Raw genomic sequence first — 22850 nt, forward strand, 5'->3', positions numbered from 1 at the left:
TTTTCATATCCGACGATCATAAACGATTCTTATCAGCCGATATACATACATATTACGTATTGTACTACATGTAAGAAATTTTTATGGCTCTCAGTGTTCCTTTTGCGGCGTTTAATGCGAAAACGAACAAAAATTGTAAATAACATTTTAGGTACTATCGGTGATAGATATATGTATGTACATAGCAAGGTCATAAAATTAACCAGGCTTGGATACATACACCGCTTTTGAACGCCGAAACAGAAATTTCCGCAGATCTAAAAGGAGACACTGATGGCCAAAGCGCATAGATCTTAGCTGCGGCTAAATCAATCGATGCTTTTACTCAAAGTTTCAAATTATGACCTCAGCACGCTTGTTGCGTGAAGAAATTCAGACAGGCGTAACCGGTGTAGATAATTCTTACGGTTTGAGACATAGTTGTTAGCAATGTGTCATTTACATGGAACATAATTACTTATTTTCTAGGTAATTGCACTCTTTCACCTTGTGCTTACATTATTTTAACAGTCACTGCCATCGTATTATCGAATGCGAGTCACCAAAATGGTAAATTGATTATCAGTATGACTTACATTATTATAGCAAGTAAAAATGGAATATCAATTTATCTAGAATATGTCAAATACGTATTAAGACGTAAGCCTGCTGGATGAAAATGAATAGTAATATTGATTGCTTTTATCAGCAGTGTTATCTAGGTCAAGCTACAAATTTTTAAAACACTCGATTGTTTATCAATGTTATGGCTGTAGGATTTTAACGTAATACAAAATATGACGTAGAAAATAAGATCTTTGACTCGTATGATTCACTCGCAGGAAAATATTGTGACTAATTGCGCAATAAAATTGAAATTTTTTGCTTAATTCAGTACGAGATACAACATATTCTATTACGATCATTTGACTATCTGTTTTAAAATTATCTAATTATTGAACCGTTTTAAAATTAACTAACTATTTAACCATTTTTTTAATTATCTGTTTAACTAGTTTAAACGTAATAAAAACAGTGACATGTTACCGTTAAATGGAACACTCAGCCGAGAAGTGAATTGCCATGTTATTTTTAGAAAGTGAAAATAATTTTGCGGAAAAATAAAATACGTGGCAAGAAATTTATCGATGCACACTATTGGATAACAGAAAAATGTAAAAGAAATGCGGAGTAATGTAAAAGATTTGCAAAATATTTTTACAAGATGCACCGTAGAAACGACTAAATATTTTATCCATGGAATATTTATTTTGGTATGAGGTAGTAGCAAAGACAAAATGTTTTAAATATTAATTTTACAACGTATAGACCATATAAATTAATAACATTTGGAATGAAAAATATGTGCAGCCTGTCGTTATTATATATACACACGTGCAAGAATATAATTTGAAATATGAAAGAAGTATATAGGAGAAGATATTTAAACAAAAAATTTGGAAATACATCTGACGTTCATTTTGCATTAGTAAATATGTAGCCAAGCAATTTCAATGCGATATACAAACATGCAATGAAAAGAATATCTTAACAGGTGGTCTTTACCACGTGACCTATGACTTGTTTTTATTCGACTGGGTATGTATTTTTCCATTGCTTTTTTTTTTAGAAATTTTCAATGATTCTAAAAATTAATTTCTCTTGATATTAATGTTCAAAAGCTAGTCAGCGATAGTACGTAACTATTCGTTCGAATCTCACAAATTACTATTTTAAATTATCTTGCGTATTTCCCTGTTGATATCATTAAAATGTGAGATCTATTCCAACCGTAATCTACTTCATAGAATAGTTTGTTTTATTTGATCTTTTTCTCAAGCTTCAGACATTTTTTTTATTTGGATAATACGTAGCTCTTATCTGTATAGGAATAAGAAGTGATCTCTTCAGAAGAACAAATATCTTTAGATTATATAGAAATCTAAATACACGTACAATACAATTCATACAAAGTAAACTTACAATATCTTTTTTAATGGGCGATTATGGTAATTGTAGATAATAAAAAATGTGAGAAATTCGCTACGAATATTTCAAGCAAGCGAAGATAATTTTTATTACGTTTAATGAACGAATCGCCAAGTAATTACACGATTGAGGCTTTACGTGACACGAATAATTGCAAGATACTGTAATATCAAGTAGGCATCACATTTGTTTGTTCGTTTATCCTTGGAGCTTCGAATTTTCAACATATTCTATATGTTTAATAGTGGTCGAATTACAAGCTTTTCCGAAGTATGATAAAAGAAGGAAAAGGAATAAATAAAGAGAATATGATGGATGGTTCGGTTCAGTAATTTGCATATAAGAAAAATATTTATGCCAGTCGTCGTTCGATATTCATTACGCTGAATACGTCGTAGAATACGCTGGATTCTATGTGTCGAGCAATACAAACGAGTTATCTCAATATGCGTTATACAATACCATCTATGGAATTAATTTAAATTACTTAATAACAAAACAGTAACTGTATGCATAGAGCATAGATGGTTCGTTATAACGCAATTATTGTCAGATATTTCCAATATTTACTCGCTGTAACACGCCATGACGTAACGAGACTCGATTTTAAAACGTTTGACGGAAAACAGGCGTGGAGATCTCGTTTTACTGGAACACGAGGCGTCTCGCAAGTTATAAATATCTCGCGAAATTTTCTTAAAGGTCGGGGTAACCGATGAAAAGAACGGAAGGTGAGTCTACATAATCGTATCTGGCTCGTGAGTCAGTTTTCGGTCCCGTGTTGCGAATCGAAACGCGGAGATACAGGGTGGCTCGATTCCAAACAGCACTTCCGAGTTCGACTCTATTTTCGTTCTCGCGAGGGCGGCGAGAGTGGCGATCAGGGTGCGTAGCTTCGAACGAATCAACCTGTACTATGATCATGCTAAATTTAAACCCGACTACTTTCGTTGAAAAGTTATTTTAATGATAAGGATATATTTACGTTTAGAGAGTGGGATAGAAGAGAAGGAAGAGGATCAAGTATAGTTTCTTTCAGAAGTACCATGGTACATGGTCCATGGTACATGTTTTCAGAGTTTACATTCGCACTAATAGGAAAATAGAGGCGATTAGATAATAATTTGGATGTATACGTATGACGGAGATACTTTTCTTGAAACTTTGATATTTTACTTACGTTTTACGAAATGACGATACTAGCGAACAGTATTAGCGATAGTAGCGAGAAAGAAGATCGTTGATTTCAGGTTTTTCGCTGCTCTTTCACGTGGATTATGGTATTTACGCTAAACTATTTTTGGAATTCTATCTTAAAGAGACACCTAAATCGTTCATTCTGGAAAATGCTGAATTTACGCTTATTTATAACGTTGTTCCAGTAAAAGATTGCTATTTCCTGGAAGAGAAGCGAGATGCCGAAACTGAATCGGTGCCAATTATATCTAACGCTTAAAATTTATGTCCGATGTATGCATCTTAGTTTATTTTGGCTTAGAAATAGGATTAGGTTTGCATTTCTTCGTACACATTCATCCCAATCATATATCTTTCCCACTTGTAACGTATGATAGAACAAGAAAATAGAATTCGTAATGTAGCTCATTCATAATCACGAAAGTTCAATATTTGTCTTCTTTCCTCAGAGAAAATTTACTTTTATCTATCAATTGTTTATGAAAAACTTAAGGCGTTCAGGCATTCGCACGAGAAGATGCTTAACCTTTATTCTACATTTTTTACACCTTCTTCGTACACGGAACGTGTTATTTCAATCTTTCCAGCTGTGGCTGTCCTAGAAAAAGTAGTTGTTGCTATACAAGAGTAGTCAGAGCCAGACGTTAGAACCGTGAAGTATAAAGTGAAAGTGAAAACCGTGCAAGTTGTCTACGCAAATGCGTGAATTAGCATCCGTATGATCTGAATAAGAAGACAAAAATCAAGTAGATACATACCTACGAAAGTAATTCATCGTGTCAATATCTATCTGTTTAAAAATGATAAATTTTATATATTTCTTTTTATTTTTATAATCGTTCAAATTTTTCCGTGTTATCGCTACAAGTATAACAAGCAGATACGTTTCATCGGTGCGTCTTATTGATCATCGATCGTGCTTATTGTGTGCAATTTATATACATAGTACAGCTGCCGCATCTAACATCGAGTAATATACGTACGTATTAGAATGGTAAATTCCGCTCTGGTTTTACAATGGTTAATTCCATTCTAGGATAATTGATATCTTGATGATAGCAGCGATATCAGTAAGTTGAAAAATACACTTTGTTCCAGTATATCATAAAAGATACGTATTCTTGGAGAATGTATTGTTTAGGTATTAGTAAATACACATTGACATAAAAATACTTACTTTGAAGATATGAAATAAAAAATACATTGGATGATTTAACGTTTAACTTCAACACGAGCTTTTGTTTTTCAAACTTTATATGTAAAATACAATTTATTGTCACGCACGCGTTGGACAGTCAAAATCGAAGGGGATAATTTTAGATTTTTATTTGTTTTGAGATGTTTCTTCGTCTTTCTCAAGATCAGTGTGCGGTTGTAGAACTTTTTCTGTTTTTTTTTTTTTTTTTTAAGATATACATAAATATTACGACGAAAATCTCGAAAGCGCGCAAACATTTAAAGTATCTATAAATTATTAAAAAAAAAAATTCTATAATTATTTAGAAGACCTCACCGGCTTTGACGATTCTTGAATATGTCGTAGAAATCAACATTTTCAACGACTTTCCACATATAAATGAAAATATTTTTGATATCTTTACTTTGATGCGCGTTGAGTGCCGTTTAGGGTCTCGATTAGACTTACGTATATACCGGCATGATTATATTACGTGTTTACAACGCCATGAGTTTACAATCTCGCGTTTCAATCCGTAAACACAGAATGAGTCAAGAGAAAATTTGTAGTTACGCATAATAGATATTCGAGCGATGTAAAAGGTTGTCGTAGTAAAATAGATATCGAGCTTCTTCGTTTCGCTTGAAATTACTCGATGGAAATTACATCGAAACTTTTTTAACTGCTAGCCAGCATGCATAATGATCTATATTGAATTAAGTTTGGGTTAGGTACGAGCCAACATTAACTACAGTCGCATTTCTTTCTTATCTGCCTTTCACAAATTGAAACTCGAGATATGTAAATTCATCGCGACCCAGGCATATAATGCGTATATGTAATTACGTCCGTAGATAAGTCTAATCCAAACCTAAGCGACATCTAACGCGCATCAAGGTTACAACGTAAAAATATTTTCATGAATATCTCGGAAACTAAGGCTGAGCGGGGAATTATATGCGCGAGAAAAAATCGTTGAAAACGTTGATCTCTGGAACATATTAAAAAATCATCAAATCGGTGAGGCGATAATACTTCTAAATAATTGCCAAACTTTCTATCTATATACATATGTGATTCCGTACGACTACGTTTGTACACTTATCGTTTTAACGTTTTGTATTTGCATATTATGCTAATCACGTAGCCACTTGTGAATGAATCATTGATCGGTAATGTTATCAATGTCATCATCCCAGCACGGGATCTATTGTAGTCGCAATTATAACAATTTGGAAGCGTTATAATCGTAACGCGCTGCTCGGATTCTATTTTCGTTCGAGTCGGATCACCTGTAGATTACGAAACGGCAGGAAGATAAATGAAAAAATGGGATGCGTAATGACTTCAAGCTGTGAAAATATATTAGCAAAATACGAGACGCAAATAGAATAAAGGCGCCACAGATTTGCGATTGTTGTTTCGTATGTATGTCGATTATGAAGCGTCGTTAAAGTCAAGGAAGTATCAAGAACGTAGAAACTGTGCAATTAAAAATCGGACTGCGTAGTCTTGGAAATAACGTGGCATGAAAAATGCTCCACTGGAAAATAAACGCAGTATTTATCTCACGAATCTCGAACCTACGCTTTCCTGATAAACGTGTAATCAACCACATAAATCTTACACGACCATCTTCTCTATGGTATAAATAGAAAAGAAAAAAATGTTTCAATGGTAGTTCTACGAAAACAAGCCACCTAGACAGTCGATGCATCGATTTTATGTGAATAGTAAAGCGAACAAAATTGACAATAGAGGCAGCAGTGTGCGGGTTTCGTTCTTTTCTTTGAAAATTACTGCTAGTGGAAATAGCGAACGTTTCAACGAGTTTGACGAACTTAAATAAATTAGAAGACTTTGATTCTTAGGAAATCCGTATGTTTCAAAGTAAACGGTCGTCTTACGCAATTATTTATGGTTTCATCAGGAAGGTGTTTGCTCGGTTCATTTCAAAAGTCGTAAGTAACATTTCGAGAATTACCATCGTTTTTTGTTTATATTTTCTTGTAAGCGAAAACTGTATGTACATCATCATCGTGGCGACGATAAGAAATCTGATAATGATTTGTTTTTCTCTTTAATTTTTTTAACCTATTTATACGTTAAGTCGTAGCGATTATATAGAATAATAGTAGACGCAAGGTAATCTTAAATAAAACGGATTTACAATTTAATTTTTTTAATCGATAGGATCTTCGAGCGTTTTAATTCGAAAGGCAGATCGAACCTCGAGCTTTCGTTGGTAAATAATAGCTTCTAGTCCTCTAAGTTCTAAACTTGCGACTATTTGAGCCACAAAATTGGTAGCATATCGAGATTATTTCGTTCGTGTCACCTATTTTGCTTGATATTTACAGTGTATTTGATAATCAAGTTTTGAAGTCTAATTTCAGTCCCTTATCATATGTTATAAAAAAAAAAGACGCTCATTGGAGCTCATAACAACTGGAAATTAATATAGAAAACAACATTCTATAATTATGCCGACAGCTTCGAGTTTCACTTCGTGCTTACGTGTTTACGCAGAATTAAGCGGCGTACATCTTTTGATAACCTCGCTATCAATGACGTCAATGCCCCTTCAATCTTTATTTTCTTATCTTAAACAAAAAAAAAAAAACAAAAAAAAAAAAAATAGAAAAACGAAGACACGAAGTAAATAATTTCTAAAACTGTAGTTATTAATATATTTTGCGAATTCAATTTATTTTTGACGACATCGATCTTTATATCGCGCAGAAAATATCTGCGCGCAATTTCGACGTACGATTGTCAAGCTGAAAGTATACGTTCGATCGAATCACGTCTACCAAATATAGAAGAACTGGAAAGTGACAATCTCATAAGAAGGGCAATTTGCCAGAGCCGTTTCAACCAATCGATCAATTAATCTCTGCAACGAACCTTAAGCTATTAAGCTATTCCAATAAACGAGATTTATTGCTCTAAATGTAAACACCCTGTTGCACGAAATTACCATCGACTGACCACTTTGCAACGTATTTTCGCAATAAAAAAAATCAGTGTTTTCATTTAGTTCTGTAAATACGATCGTGTATGCGTTGAATAATCGGTCAAGAATGTTTTTGTAGCAAATAAATGACGAAAGATCATTTGGTTCTGTGCAGCTGGAGGACTAATGGCGGGTTCCGTGGCTACCTTGGCGATTCTCTGGGTCTCTCTGCAAACCATGGGATTCCTTGGAAATTCGCACGCGATCGGTGCCTATAAATTGCCGATGTCTGTGCAGAACTACCTTGCCAGTTACACAGGTAGGTCGTCCACAGCTTTTTTTTCTACCTTTTGTTCTTTTCGTCGACGAAGAAAATTTTGATCCTTCGATCGAGTAACCAATACCTTCGGTGGTGAATTTTGTCCTCGATTATCGCCAACGTCGAGCAGTACGGCTATACTTAGCCCACCTAGGTGAATGTCTTGTAAATATATTTTAACAAAATTGATCAATGCTGTTGTGAATTGCATTTTTGAAACATTATCGAAACATTAGTACAGAGTTGTATTTAATAATTTTACAGCTATTACTGTTTAATCAATTATTTCATTTTTAGGTAAGATCGATTATTACAGACAAACGTTTAGTTCAACGTACATTAAATTTAATACTTAAACATTTTTAACCATTGTGTTCATAATTTTTCTTATATAAAACTACTTACGGTGTTTTAATATGCATTTACGAAGTTACTATTATCAAGCAGTTGCAACGCTTTTTATTGGTTTTAATGAACTCTATTTTTAAAATAAATTTATAAGCATTTTAACAAATAACGATTCTATCCTTCTTCTCTATTTCTAAACAAATATACACTGAACACGATAATCACAGTAAATTATATCTGTGTTTTACAGTTTGAGATTCTATCGAGTCTATACATAAAAGTTACATTAGAAAATCAATTTATAGTGTATACATGTAAATGTTAACTATTTAGAAAACCTTTGAAAAATTAAAGATTACTCAACTTCGCTATTCCAATCTTTTTTATGTAATATAATATTTTATCAACAAAGAATTGTTTCTATAACATTCGTATTTTCTACATTAGATCTCTTCACGATTACAAAAAAGAAAATACACGATCATGCCACACGTAAATATTATCAGAACATAAACAGCCTCTTTGACGATTACACCTACGTAGTTTATTATATTTGCAAAATTCTGCAGAAAAAGACAAAATACAAGAGAAATATACAATGTACTTTTCCTCCTTATGTGTCTTCGATAAGAAATTCGTTGAAAATCTTGCACTTTAAATTAAAGCTTCGACCCCGTTAAGTCGCGACCAACACAGTTGAATCGACTGAACCCATTTCACCGACGTTTTTAAAGGTATCCTTTCAGGTTTGCCGATGTCGAACGACCCTTACGAGGGCGGCGTCGTAGACACAGGTCGTTTCCATAATCGACGTTACCCTCACATTGACGAGGCGGTCTTGAACAACTCGATCACTTTCGCGCAAAGCTTGATCGATCGTATGAGCACCCTCGAAAGGAATATCGCGAATGCTGGCGTCGAATTGATGGCTCACACGCCGGCTGGAAAACAATTCCTTGATTCATATCCTTCCGAGGATGCTTTCGAGAGAGGCCTCGACGCCATTGTGGCGATGAAAGCTTCGTCCTATCTCCTTCATCAGAACTGTCGCAGGTAACATACACCTCTTAGGTCAAAACTCCTTTCGATTGACTGTTACGACTCTGCAGGATGTTTCATTACTGGTGAAAGTCCACTTATGCATGAATTCAGCGTTGAAAAGTATTTGAAACGTTCCCTCTACATAAATTTTTAAAGGCTTTGCTTTTGTTCAGTGTCAATCGACCGGTCGACGCCTCTGGCAGTTCGAAAGATAAGATCCGACGAGTCGATCTTCCGCAGATTTTTCGAGCGAGGTTCGAGTCAAGTCGTTGCGTAGGACGTTTAGCTGGAGCTGAAATTTTCTATCGTTGTTTCGATCTCTGAAACTTTTATTTAAACATTGGTTTTTTCAAACGCGTTAAACTTATTTTTTTGCCTTCAGCCATTATATCCGCTGCTCGTTACTTTTCAACGCTGAACCTTTCGTTAAAGTGGATTTCGTTCGTAAAGAATCACTGTATTTGCTATATTATCTGAAAAAAGGAGGAAATTGTGCAAAAGGAAGACTATTTTTAGAAGGAAAATGGTTTCGTACTGTTTGAACACTTGGTATATACATATGGTATACATGGTTTATTGAATATTGAATTTTACTCTGCTATCTATGTACGGTAATTGTTTGCATTTCATTTCATTGAATACATACCCATTATCCCGGATGCAAAGTAAACATAACATATTCTATACACCATAGTCTGAGATCGAAATAAGTCCAGTGGGATATCTCAAAATAACTTTTTATTTTACATAGTAAGTAAAATAAATAACATCTTCCTTTATCGTATTTTCAGATCGTAATACGATCAAATCAAGTATTACTATCGTAATTTATATTACTATCGAAACGGTGCAATACCAAGTGGTGTAAAAGCTAAAGTTATAAATTCTTCTTAGTATAATCGAAGAATTTCTCGCTACAATTTTTCTATTGAAAACTACTAACAAAATACTAGTAAATTTGTATCGTTTATTGCTTGGTCTTCTAACGAAAGTTCTCATTGTATTTGCAATTAAACTATTAATCTGAGTCTTATTTTATTTTGATACTCTGCTTGCAACGTTGCATTAATAAGAATGCCTTTTTGCACAATAAAAAGATCATTCGGAAAGTTGCTTACTATGGAGATATCGGAAGATGGTTTTGAACGAAGAAACAAATGATATTTACGTAATGCTTTGAAACCATCTTCTGAACTCCCAACAGCAGTCCATTCTTCATCTTTAAAGAGAATTGGAATAGCTATGACTGCAAATACTTTTTAATTTGAATATCAGCAGAACGTTCACTTTTCTCTCAATTTTTTGTGGACTTTTAATCTTATTATTGTAAATTCACCTAACATCGCTGATCTTTATACGATGCATATTAATCTGAACATTGATTTTAAGAAGATGCAGGTGTAATTTTGTTCTTAAACGTGTTTTCTTTGAATACAACAAGAAAGAAAAATATGAAAATGGCAGTTACCAACGAAAATTGATTTTTATTTTTATTTATGAAATGTTTCGAGTAAATCTCTGTGTACTTGAACGTAACATTAACGGGAGAATTCAAGCAGGGGTTAAGTTCCTTGGCATTTTTACAATCGACATTATTAATTTGCAAGAGAATTATTACATACTATATATCGATTAAGATACTCTGATATAAAGTTTAAAACTTATTCTCGCCGAGTGAATCCAATTCTTGAGTGAAGAACTATCTTTAATGTAATTTACACGTCTTTACCCCTTTGTGATCCAAATTGTATATCACGTTTTATCTCAATTGTCTGATTAATTTACGACGCGTAAGGATTAAGGGTTCGCTTTTTATGTTAAATTATAATTAGAATCGAACGAAATAGAGTATCGAGGTCAGCTCGACGTAGGATCGCAAAGGGTTAATGTATTACGTATCATTATAATATTAAGCTCGCAAGAATTCGTCTGAATATTACCACAACATACCTCTGAACGAAATCTTCGATAGAACGTTGTCTGTCTTATTACAAAGATTAATAACGGTAATACCTTAAGCATTCTATAAATTATAGAGGATAATATCTGGTTTAATAGCATGTTATTATGACGGATAGTAAACAAGTCCGTGGACGTCTGTCCACATTCTACTATCGCGTACTTGATATATTTATAAGAAACAACTGGCGTTTGTTACAGATTTGGTTTGGAGAAAGATGATTGCGCTCGTTACATATCAACGTTGTCGCTCCAGGGGACTTCGTTGGACTCGGCTTGTCCGACGTTGCGACAACCGATTTGCGATCTCACGGCCAAGTACCGAAGCATCGACGGTGCTTGCAACAACGTCGAAAATCCAAGCTGGGGTAGTGCGATGACCGCGTACACCAGAATTCTCTTCCCCCAATATTTTGATGGTAAGGATTTTTCCTACCATGTGACTATCAGTAGAGAAAGAAAGAAAAAAAAAAAAAAAAAAGAAAAATAGAAGGACTTGTCTATCATATTTCGTTATATATCGTCCCCATTTTGCGCGATGGAAAGTCGCGAGAATTTCGTACGATCGGGATCGCCGCTACGTTCGAATTGTTACGCCGGCCTTCTTTAAACCGTCGGTTTTTCGATTGGCTCTCACGATTTCGGTTATTAGCGCGAGACGCGTCCTTTTCTCTTGTCTTTAACATTCGTACGCTGCTCGGGCTTTCGAACGGACGAGATAAACGGAAATAGACAAAAGAACGGTTCGAGATATATTTTGACTTCACCATACCGTGTTTCGTGGCCTCTCGTCGTTATTTGTGTGGAATAATAATGGTACAATTATTTGCAGCCTCTGGTCGCTTGGCGCTTCCTTGTTCTCCTCTCACGTATCCGTCCTGATTCCTCTGTCGTCTATCTATATGATCGTTTCTTCTCGTTGCCGGTTTTCTCGTGGTAGATTCTTCCAGAGACGATCTCATTTTGTATCTGGTATGCGTCGAAACGGCCGACGATCCAAGAATGCTTTCGACCACGTTTTCCAATTGTACGCGATGCGCAATCGCTTCCATTAAACTTACCAACGAAACGGAGTAATATTTGTCTGCATAAATGCGAGATGCAGTTAGCCAATTATACATATTATATAAGCTGGACACGCATCTTGCGACGTGGGATGTGTCGTTTTCATCTTTTGTGTTTGCGAAATGTGGCATTTACATCTTTCGTCTTGCGGAATGTGTCACTTTCATCTGTTGCGTCGTGGGTCCCTGTGCACGTGTCGCATCATATCCGATCATCTTTACGAACGTCCAGAGAAGACGAAACTGTGCACTTTGGCTGTAACGCTGGAACGTGTACAGGGTGTCCTAGAAACGTTTTAGTATATCTTTACTTCTGTCTGCCTATCGACTTGACTTTCAGTTTACATTGTTACAGTCATACGTATAAACAAATTAGAAATATTTTAATACTTTCGCGCAATAATACACAAATTGTACGATACTGCAAGAAAGCAGTAAAAGACAATGTGCGAACGCTTCGCTTAAAGCAATTTGCGTCGAGCAAACTGTTTGCTGCAAATGCGTTCGAAAACTGAATATTTTACGGACAAAAGTCGCTGTGTTGGTAGAATTTGCGAAGAAAATTATACTTTGGATCGACGAAACTTTCAACGACTGATTCTTTTATTCGTATATCGTAGACAAAAAATGTACGAAAGCTTATAATTTTGCCTGTTACACTTGAGTAGAGTTTCTTTTACAATTGTATATCCTCCACGCATCTATGTACGTACGTAGCTGGAAAAATTTAGCAAAAATTATTTTACAGTCATTTAGCTTCTGTCTGAAACATTTGTCGTATCGTTAACGATATCTATATGCCTAAGGGAGGTACCTTTTGTTAGAAGAAGAATAGTCAAAACTTGAGATAAAGTCGCAGCGTGACTTCATATTTCTGGAACGCGTTAATGTACGTACAAAGCGTACGAGAATTCCTAAAGAATTCCTTCTTCCAAAGGTCTACGCTTTTGTGATATTCGTTACAATACTGAATATTTCATGTAGCGCGGTAAACTTCGAACATGGCAAACCTATGTCTCTCGTAATTTTTCCTATTTTCGGAACACGGTATTATAAACGTCTAATAAAATAGTACGAACAGGAACGGTAATACGATAAATTCTCGAGGCTTACCAAGAAGAGACGAGAGACATACGTAGTATAGACGCGCGAAGTACCTTGTACATCTCGCTTCGCTGTACTCGAACCTTCGCCGTTACGCGTTTCTGTAGAATAATTCAAGGACGTTGCTCTTATATTTCCATATAAGTAATATTGGTTAATTTTACGACGATAATTCTAGGACACCTTGGACGTTACACTGGACTTTCTTATATAATTCTTAGGGCGAATTAAAAATATCGCCATAATTAATTGAATTTCAATCGACCACAGGACTGTCAACTATACTTTGGTTTCAAACAGGCTTCTTGCATAATTGCTCGCTTTTTAGACAAGACACGTTACATTTACCAAGAATACACGTAGAATGGTATCATCGCATCTCATGTTCGTTGCATTGTCAAAACTCTTCCTTTCATTCGTCGGCCGTTGATGTCGAGCAAAGTCGAAAAATTGGTAAACTCTGTGATGAAACGAAGGGAAACGGGCGACCGTTTCCTGTTGACGACTGGAAATCGTTACAAAATTGCGTGGTGGTGCACGCGAGTTACCAGCCTCGACCTACTAACCCACCTAGTCCTCACAATGACACCTTGCACAATTATATACGATCACAAACAACGAAACAGGAGAATCATACACGCATACATATTTATCACACAGATGACAGACGCAAAGCAAAGCTTAAAGAATCTATATATTGTATCTCATTTGTGTATATGTAAATATGAAAACGAACACACTCTCTGATCCTTGGGCGCTAATGGATGGAAAACAGAAAAAAAAAAAAACGTTCGTCGATTGGCTTAACAAATTATATTCTGTGATTTGCATTACAGTTGTTGTGCGATAAGGCACATAGAGCATAAAATGCCTGAGTGTAGCAGTGAATAATACTGCCTACAATAGGGTGCCCCGGTCGGGAGATTCTATCCAGCAGTAGAATGTGTATGTAATCTAATTCGGATATACCTAATAATGTATCATATTTATTATTGTAACACTAGTTCAAATATTTTCTGTTGATTGCGGTATACGGGTCTCGTTAAAGGTGTCCGAGACAAGCGAATGAGAATTGGGAGTCATTCGCGGTTCTAGGATCTTGCGATAGGGTGAAACGTAGTATATCGAACGTATTGTTGACGATCTTAGTATTTATCAAAGTTTTTATCTAAAGACGTAAAGAATATGGACACGATGTATCGCGCATCAAAGAGCTAAAAGATACGCGGTATACAGAAAGCACGATAGGACGTTGAGACGATCGCTCCCAGTTTGATTTTCTCACTTGGGCACCTTCATCAGCCTATCACCTAGATAAGTCACTTGATTCCTTCTGCGAGCGTTCTCGACGTGATCGTTTTAAGAACAATAAATAAGCAAAACTAAAGAATCAGTAGTCGTAACAGAGAATCGAATGTGAGCCGGTTTTTCTTTTTTAATTCGTTCTCAGCGCGCGTGTTTTCGTCGATAACGCATCAGAACGTCATGTCGAGCAAAATAAGTAGAAGACAAGTATTTTGTACTGCTGCTCTGCAGCGCGAGAGCTGCCGCATCTTAGTAGATCCAGGGACCAATCAGGGCTGGGACGTGCGTGATAACGAAAACGAAGAAACAAACGGACATTCTGATGGAACGGTTCGCGTTTGTAAAGCAATTATCGTCGAACAGATCGGTAGACAGAAGACTCCATGATGTCATCTACTGATTGGTCTCTGACGAATTGGTCGCAAGTTGAGGCAGGTTTTATAGGCGCGGTTAGGCTTGGGATTCTCGTATGCAGGGATTTGAAAGCTCGATTTCGGTATACAGAATCAGGCATTGTTAAATCAGTCGCGAATTGTCTCTCGCTCTCGCGCTGTACGAACACTATTTTCACATGCATAGGCGAAGCTCACATGCAAAAACCTTGTCGAAATCGGAGTAATCGTAATGTCTCGATTCCAACTGTTTCGTCGTTTCGGCTTCGTTGTTCGTCGACCGATACTGTTCGAACAGAAACGAGCAAATTTGTACGATATCGGTGCCGGTTGGTAAATTTGAATATCATTTTTGCGAAACGTAACTGTGGTATTACTCCGATTTGACGACATATCGCGGGAAAAAACGCGAGGCTAATGCTTCATTTGGCGACCAGGAATTCAAGAACCGAGACGCATGGGACAAATGAGAAAGCCGCTGCCAGGTGCCAGAAGCGTAAGCGTGGCTTTATCGACACCCAACGATCTATCGGATGTCAGCAGAACGTTGACGGTCGTGCAATGGGCGCAATTTATCGCCAATGATATTTCGCATACTCCAATGCGTAAGATGGGTAAGTGTTTCAGCGATATTTAAGACGAAGTAATTGTAAAAGCATGAAGACCTTAAGACCTAGCATGAAGCTCTATAAGATTAGGAAATCGAGTTTTAAAACGACAGGAGGAAATTACAAAGCAGTGTACCTCGCATCGACGAGACTAACATGAGATTAATCGATAAGCTCGATGTGTTAACGTATACCGCACTGAAAACACCGTAATACGTATTATATGTTAATATCCATTCTATTATGTTCTATTAATCTTAAAATTGCAACATATTCTTAGTTATGGTAAATCTGTAACTCTCAGACTAAACGCATGTATGTTTTATAACTGGAAATATTCGTTTAAGTTCTCACTTGATTTACTGTTATTTACAGTATCGTCGGGAAAACCGATCTCATGCTGTCGATCAGACGGAAATGCCTTGTCTCCTCGATACATGCATCCTGATTGTTCCGCGATTATGGTACCTGATCGAGATCCCGTCTATGGCCAACATTACGTACGATGTATGAATTACGTGCGATCGTTACCGGTCCTTAAGTCAGATTGTACTTTCGGGCCTATAGAACAGGTAAATTAACTTTTCCATTAAACACTGTACAGAAATCGTTAACGTTAGAACGTACCAGATACAACAGTGTGATTTTCAATGATAGATGAATCAAGCGAGTCACTTCTTGGATGGTTCTACGATCTATGGTTCTACGTTGAAGAAATCTCGCGAGCTTCGTGAGTTCGAAGGAGGTCGGCTGCGCGTTCACAGGGGCAACGACCACGATTTCTTGCCAATTGCTGAAAACTCTTCAGAATGCAAGGATGGGTGTTACGATTCTGGTAGTTATTCCTACTTTGTATTTGTTTTGCGATAAAAAATAATAACGAATCGTTCGTACAATCAGTATCGATCATGTCACGAAACTAAATATTTTGTAAAGTACTTCTACTACTAAATACTTCTTCGCTATAGGTGATAATCGTGTAAATACGCATCCACAACTTGCTGCGATACACACTATCTGGCACCGTGAACACAACAGAATCGCCAAAAAGCTCGCCGAGTTGAATCCTCACTGGTCAGACGAGACGCTGTATCAGGAAGCCAGGCGTATAGTAATTGCTGAAATTCAGCATATCACGTATAAAGAGTGGCTGCCGATATTACTGGGCAAGAGGTACACTCGGGCGATTGGTCTCGCCATTGGAAATAGCTACAGCCGTAACTACAACTCCGAGGATGAGCCAGCAGTCAGTAACGAAGTCGCGACAGCAGCTCTGCGTTTTATGAATTCCTTGTTGCAAGGAAAGATAAGGTGAGTCGATATCGTACTTTAAAATGAATCGAACGTGTAATCGTCATTCGTACGATGCCGATTAAATTATTCAGATCCATGAATCCAAGAACAAATATTATGCTTCGGTTAAGAAATTGAAACGTTTCATCATTTGTTACGTCCGGTGACTCTCTACACAAACCACATCTCATACCGCGACCAAGATGGCTGCCAGATTGCGGATCCTCGATAATCTTAAGGACTTTATCATAAATCTTCGCATTTTTATAGTTAAGATCCTTCAGACCACACAAGTGTCTTTTAAATTGAGGTATTCGTTAGATTTATTGTCCATTCCGAGAAAACACGGGAAAGCGGTTTTCCTATGTACAATACCATTCACGGGCGACCTTTGATTCCGGGCGACCAGCACCCATCCATACCCACCAGCCTTTTTCTTATTCAATTAGAAGCAATGACAGTCGCCCTCATTTTTCTATCCAAAATTGCCATCAACGAATCCGATGGTCCCCTACGCTAGACACAGCCACCAGTAGCTTTCCTCCGCGACGACATCGTCACCGAACTTCACTGGTTTTTCATACTTAGATCAGTCACCATCTCTTTGACTGGTTTTTCGTTTATTGATCGGTCATCGGTTTAACTTATTATTTACACTTGTTTTGATTTGTTAACTAAGTGTTATCATCAGTTCAACCACCTCTATCATCCTAACTGAAATAGGGGATCGACCAATTCGTGGCGTCGATTATCAAATCGTAACGGGAATTTACGACTCTCGTTGGCTCGTCTCTTCGCGATCGCGTCTCTCCGTCGAACACCATTAGTTATTCTAATGTAGCGGGATGTACGTCCTACTCGTTAAGAGATTATGTTGTTTATTACACAGATACGTAGATACAGGAAAATAGCGAATACCAGAAAACGTAGTTAGTTAACGATAAGGAACTAGTTGGAGATAAAAGCATCATTAAATACTTAATGTAGTAATATTTTATCAGAGTCAAGACATAACAAGCATGTTAATGGTTTTATTTACGGTTTTATGTTACAGCTTGACAGACAATAAACGTCAGATCAACAAAACAGTTTCATTGGCGGAATATTTTTATAAACCAAATATAATCGAGTCGCATGAAATATTCGATGGTTTACTGCGTGGTATGGCTACTCAGACCAGTCAGAAGATGGATATCAGCATAATTGAAGACGTGAGTATGCGCTCTTCCTCTAGTCTAGTCGATCTAACCATCGATTTTAAAACAATAAAAAATAAACTATCCAAAGCCGAAAATTTGATGTATAAAACGAAGTCGATAAGAACAAATTATTCGTCTTTTGTAGGTAACAAGTAAACTGTTCGCTACAAATCAGGACAGCCTAGGTTTAGATGCTATCAGCTTGGATATTCAGCGTGGCCGTGATCACGGTTTACCCGGATATAATCATTATCGCAAATATTGCGGCCTGCCAGCTGCGAAGAGCTTCGATGATTTCTTAGATTACATTCCAATGGAGGTAAATATGCCAACAAAATGTTTACGCTTCGCATATATTCGTTATCTCGATGAATTTTTTCTAAATATAAAATCTTTTGGCGAAAGAAGAAAAAGAAAAGAGAAGAAATATTTCAACTTCTAAATTACTTGAACTTTTTAAATATTTGTCGTTTATTCTGTTAACAGATGACGAAGAAATTGCGTACAATTTACGCCCATCCAGATGACGTTGATCTTATCATTGGTGGTATGGCTGAGAGACCAACGGAGGATGGGTTATTAGGTTTAACTTTCCGTTGTTTGATCTCCGAACAATTTTCCAGAACTCGTCGCACCGATAGATATTTCTACGATTCTGCAAATCAGCCACAACCTTTCACAGTTGGTAAGAAATCATTTTTCTGAAATTATCGTTAACGCTTGATATAATTATAAGAGGACAAATTTTAAGTACGATGAAATTTGTGTTACAGAACAATTGGCAGAAATACGCAATGTAACATTAGCAAGAATATTCTGCGATAATGGTAACAACATCACAGAAATGCAACCGAATGTATTCCTCCGACCACAAGCAGGGTAAGTTGATATCCAATTATTTTACTAAGTATATTTTACGAATTTAGGATAATGTCATAAAAGAATAACAAATTGTCAAAGTCTGGAGTTTAGCTTGTGCAATGCTCGACAAACAAGTAACACATGCATTTTTTACATTTTTCATCAGAAACGAGTTGAGATCCTGTACGATGTTTGAAGCGATCCCCAGCGTGGACTTATTTGCCTGGGCAGAAAGAGCCAAGGCTTATCGTTGAACTTTCCCTCTTAATTGGCTGGTCACATTGCCGCATCGATTTGCCCGGATCGCGGGACGGGCATAATATAGAGGTCACAAGAGAATACCGGCGACTGACTCGATCCTAATCTCGATGTGATGTTATCAACGCGATCGGGATAAAGAAAAAGAGGCAGAGAGTTTTTGCTGAAGAGCTGCGTGTATCAGTGCGGTCGAACATCGAACAACGGGCACGATGAAGGGAAATAAGACAATTTAGTAGCATGCACACTACGCGAAAATTGATTAAACAAATAAACAATACTGTAAAACAAGATGCATCAAATAGACGTGACTAGTCGATTAAGTGGGCACGCTACGGAGGCTGTGCTATGATATGTGAAATCGATCGAGAGGAAAGAATAATAGAAAAACAACTGCCGTTCGATAGAGGGGAAATGACTTCAGATTTCAGATAGACATTTAAATCTTACGGCAAGGCGTTTTAGAATAATTTAGGAATAAAATGGAACGGAGTTATCTATCATTACACGAGAATGCACGCGCATAAAAACCTAGAAGTCGTAGATACGCTAACCTTGTTAATCCTACGCTTACGAGTATGTTTGTTTCTTAGCGACGGATGTTCACAGATCATGCTGCTCGCAGTGACGTATTTGATTCCCTTTTTAGTGGCGTGAAGCTAATAATTATGTTAAGATTCCTATGCTAAACCAAATTTAAGAAAGTGTAGCCTGGCTAGATCGACGTTTGTTAAACTAGTAGGAAATTAATATTTACCTCTAGAGATCCTTTGGCTAATCTGTCAAAATATATTCATTTAGACGGTGATTATTGACTTTGTATGTACTAATCGAAATACGCGCACTGCAATGGCCAGTCTAAAACAGCGTTTCAAAACTTACATGGTAAGCGAGTCTCATTGGATCCGATTGTTTTTCACGTATTTTAGAAAACGCAAGAATCTTTCAGAACTCGAGTGTTTGATGGGCATCCGAGTGAAAATTTTTATTCCAGTCTTTGCACGCTAGCAAATGTATTTTATATAATTCTAATAATCATTTATCGATCTTTCTGACAAGCTGATAGTGTTCTAGGTCCCGATGCATATAGTGCCATTAGCGTCATGGTAAACCGCTCCTGGCTGTTCGATGAGTTCATGCTTTATTTGTTGCGTTCGTGTTTTATTTGTTGGTTCTTTGCAATTTATCCTTCTTTATGATAAAAAACTAAAAAAGCCAGGAATTCGTTTTTTATATTTTCGCATATTCTTTTTTTCGCATGTTTCCATATGCAAACGCTACAGATAAAGTTTATTTTGTAAACCAGAGCGGCATGATATCTTGAATGTTCTATGAGATATGCAAATGAATGTATGAGCGAGTTTTTCTGTCTACCGAACTCGAATCCATTGCGATTTGACGTTCTATTTTTCAAATAATCTGGCGTTAAGAAGTCCAAGTCGATTTGCAATCACAAAATAGTTCAAAGTCTGAATATATACTTCGAGGTCGCATTTTTTTAGTATGAGATAATGTTTCTACTTTACATATATACTCTTATTTTAACGTATATATTATTAAAGGTAATTAATCTTAATACAATCATGGAAATTATTGGAAAATAAAAACAAATATTCTTTCTTCGTTTTATCACGATATCGAAGACAGTTTATTTATTAGCGATTTTTTGAATTGGACTTTTAATTAGAATAATTGACTACTAATTAACTAGTAGCAACTGATGCTAGTTTATTAAAAATAAGATAATTTCCATATTGTTCGACTACATCATCGAAAAACTCCCAGCTCTCAAAGAATCATACTTTTTGGTAAGTTCATATATTTGATAGCAAAGCATTATTTCATTTTTAAACATTGTACGATGTTTAGCTATTCATGCATGCAGTGGCGGATTTAAGTCTTTGGGAGCCTGAAGCTAACAATCCTTTTGGAGCCCTTGAGCTAAATTAAATTTTTAAAGGTATTGCCTGGCTAAAGTGATGTTTGTTAAATCAATAGGAAATTAATATTCAGATTATTAGATACGCTTTGGCTAATCTATCATGTGATGTGAATTGTATCGCGTGGTGAGTTGTATTAATTCCATAATGTCATGATTAAAATACTCTTGTGGTAAGAGAGTCTCGTTGGATTCAATTGTTTCTAGAAAACGTAGAAATATTCTATAACTCGAGTGAAAAGAATATTCGACAAATATCGTTCTAGCCAAGCTGAAATTTTTATCGCAGTTTATTTGCATAGCAACAAATGTACTTTATGTAATTCTGTTAGTTTACTTTTTGATAAGGACTCTTGGTGCCTCTATAGCGTTCCGAGGACCGACGTTTATAGTGTTATCAGCGTCAAGCTTAATTTGCCCCTGCATACGCTCCAAACTTTTAACGAACAAACTCTTTAAAAATAAAAGTATAACGTGATAGCACGATGGAGTAACACGATAGAATATTAAGGGAACGACGTGGAGCAGATCGAATATATCAAGTAAAACACGCCAATAATTTCAAATTAATCGAATTATCGCACTCATCTACATAGGAAGAAAGGAAAAGACGACGAGCGATATCCAGTAATACGATACGAGTAAGTTTAATTGGATTGATTAAAATACGGAACGATGAGAGTTAGAACGAGCAATAAGTCCTGGGAGAATAATCGATATTATAACAGACGAACGTAGTACTCTTCTACAAGATGTATTGAATGAAGTAGTGTTTCAGGGGTTTTAACGTGTTTATCATAGGATCGAAGCGTTGCGGAACAAAAGTACAGAAAATGCGAGATCATTTCGTAATTACAAAAGAATAGCAATACATCTGGTGCACAATATCTTTCTAACTATGTAGTGCGAGGTTTTTACTCATATCGTGAAATAAGATTTAGGATATTGTATAATACTTTTAAGGAAATATATCGTGTAATCAAACTTTTTAAGTAATATATTACTATAATATATTAGCTAAAGTTTAATTACATCCTTTTTTCGCATGATAATTCTTACGGCTGTATCGTTTTTAAATTGATAGATTCATCGTTTACAAATTTTGGTTTGAAGCATTCGTCGATGAGTTTGAATCACTCTACGGTCTTTCGTTCAAGTCGATAACACCGGTACTCTTGAATATCGATTATGTCATATGAGAAAATTATACGCATAGCTCTTAATATTTACAACGATTGCCTGCCATTTCAAATCTCTCGCTTTCTTCGAATTTGCTCGCAACTTTTTTCTCTCCTAATCATGCTTATTGTTACCGAAAATGAATTTTAACGAAACTCTGCTCAGCGTTTACGTTGATTTGCATGACTGTAACGACTGAATTATTTTTAGGAATATACGGAGTATGACTGATTAGTTTTTAAGAAGAGAATAATATTGTTGAACGTTTCGTACGTAATTAGAATTAATTGTACTTACGGAATTCAATACGATTCAAAGTTTGATCAGAGCTGATTAAAAACGGAATTAATCGTATTGCAAATTTCGAAAATAAAAGATCTTATCCTAATGTGTCGGTATTTTTATATTTTGTTATTACTCGCATTTTCCCTGTATACCTTTTTATATAATTCTCATATTCGTATGTTTCATGCATCGGCAGAATGGATATTTTTCCACGGATGTATACTTACATATGCGTACAATATATACATTTAATAATACAAACATAGGTATATACCCATTGAGAAATATGACTCATAGAATAATCATTACTCTCGTACAAAGGATACCACTATTTTTGAAAGCAACAGAATATGTATTGCGACTGAATATACATGTGATAATATACATAGACTGGAATA

At 36.1% G+C, this 22850-nt stretch overlaps 1 protein-coding gene across 6 annotated transcripts in view; it reads left to right on the forward strand.

Moving 5' to 3' along the window:
- The window catches only part of LOC139993509 (peroxidase), a 34027-nt gene extending 11472 nt beyond the window's left edge, over positions 1–22555 (forward strand). For 3 of the 6 annotated variants that reach the window (XM_072015297.1, XM_072015294.1, XM_072015293.1), the window contains exons 2-15: positions 7474–7617; positions 8413–8457; positions 8712–9018; positions 11167–11384; positions 15268–15444; positions 15814–16010; positions 16096–16273; positions 16407–16749; positions 17786–17942; positions 18076–18249; positions 18417–18615; positions 18704–18809; positions 18958–21122; positions 21169–22555. In XM_072015297.1, coding sequence (XP_071871398.1) covers positions 7485–7617; positions 8413–8457; positions 8712–9018; positions 11167–11384; positions 15268–15444; positions 15814–16010; positions 16096–16273; positions 16407–16749; positions 17786–17942; positions 18076–18249; positions 18417–18615; positions 18704–18809; positions 18958–19045 — 2322 coding nt within the window. In that variant the 5' untranslated portion in view covers positions 7474–7484 and the 3' untranslated portion in view covers positions 19046–21122; positions 21169–22555. Of the gene's footprint in view, positions 1–6005; positions 6304–7473; positions 7618–8412; positions 8458–8699; positions 9019–11166; positions 11385–15267; positions 15445–15813; positions 16011–16095; positions 16274–16406; positions 16750–17785; positions 17943–18075; positions 18250–18416; positions 18616–18703; positions 18810–18957; positions 21123–21168 lie in introns of those variants that run through there. The other 3 variants (XM_072015298.1, XM_072015295.1, XM_072015296.1) reach the window with 3 other exon arrangements.
- Positions 22556–22850: the final 295 nt, after the last annotated feature.

This window comes from Bombus fervidus, chromosome 13, assembly GCF_041682495.2.
Source record: "Bombus fervidus isolate BK054 chromosome 13, iyBomFerv1, whole genome shotgun sequence".
NCBI lineage: Eukaryota > Metazoa > Arthropoda > Insecta > Hymenoptera > Apidae > Bombus > Bombus fervidus.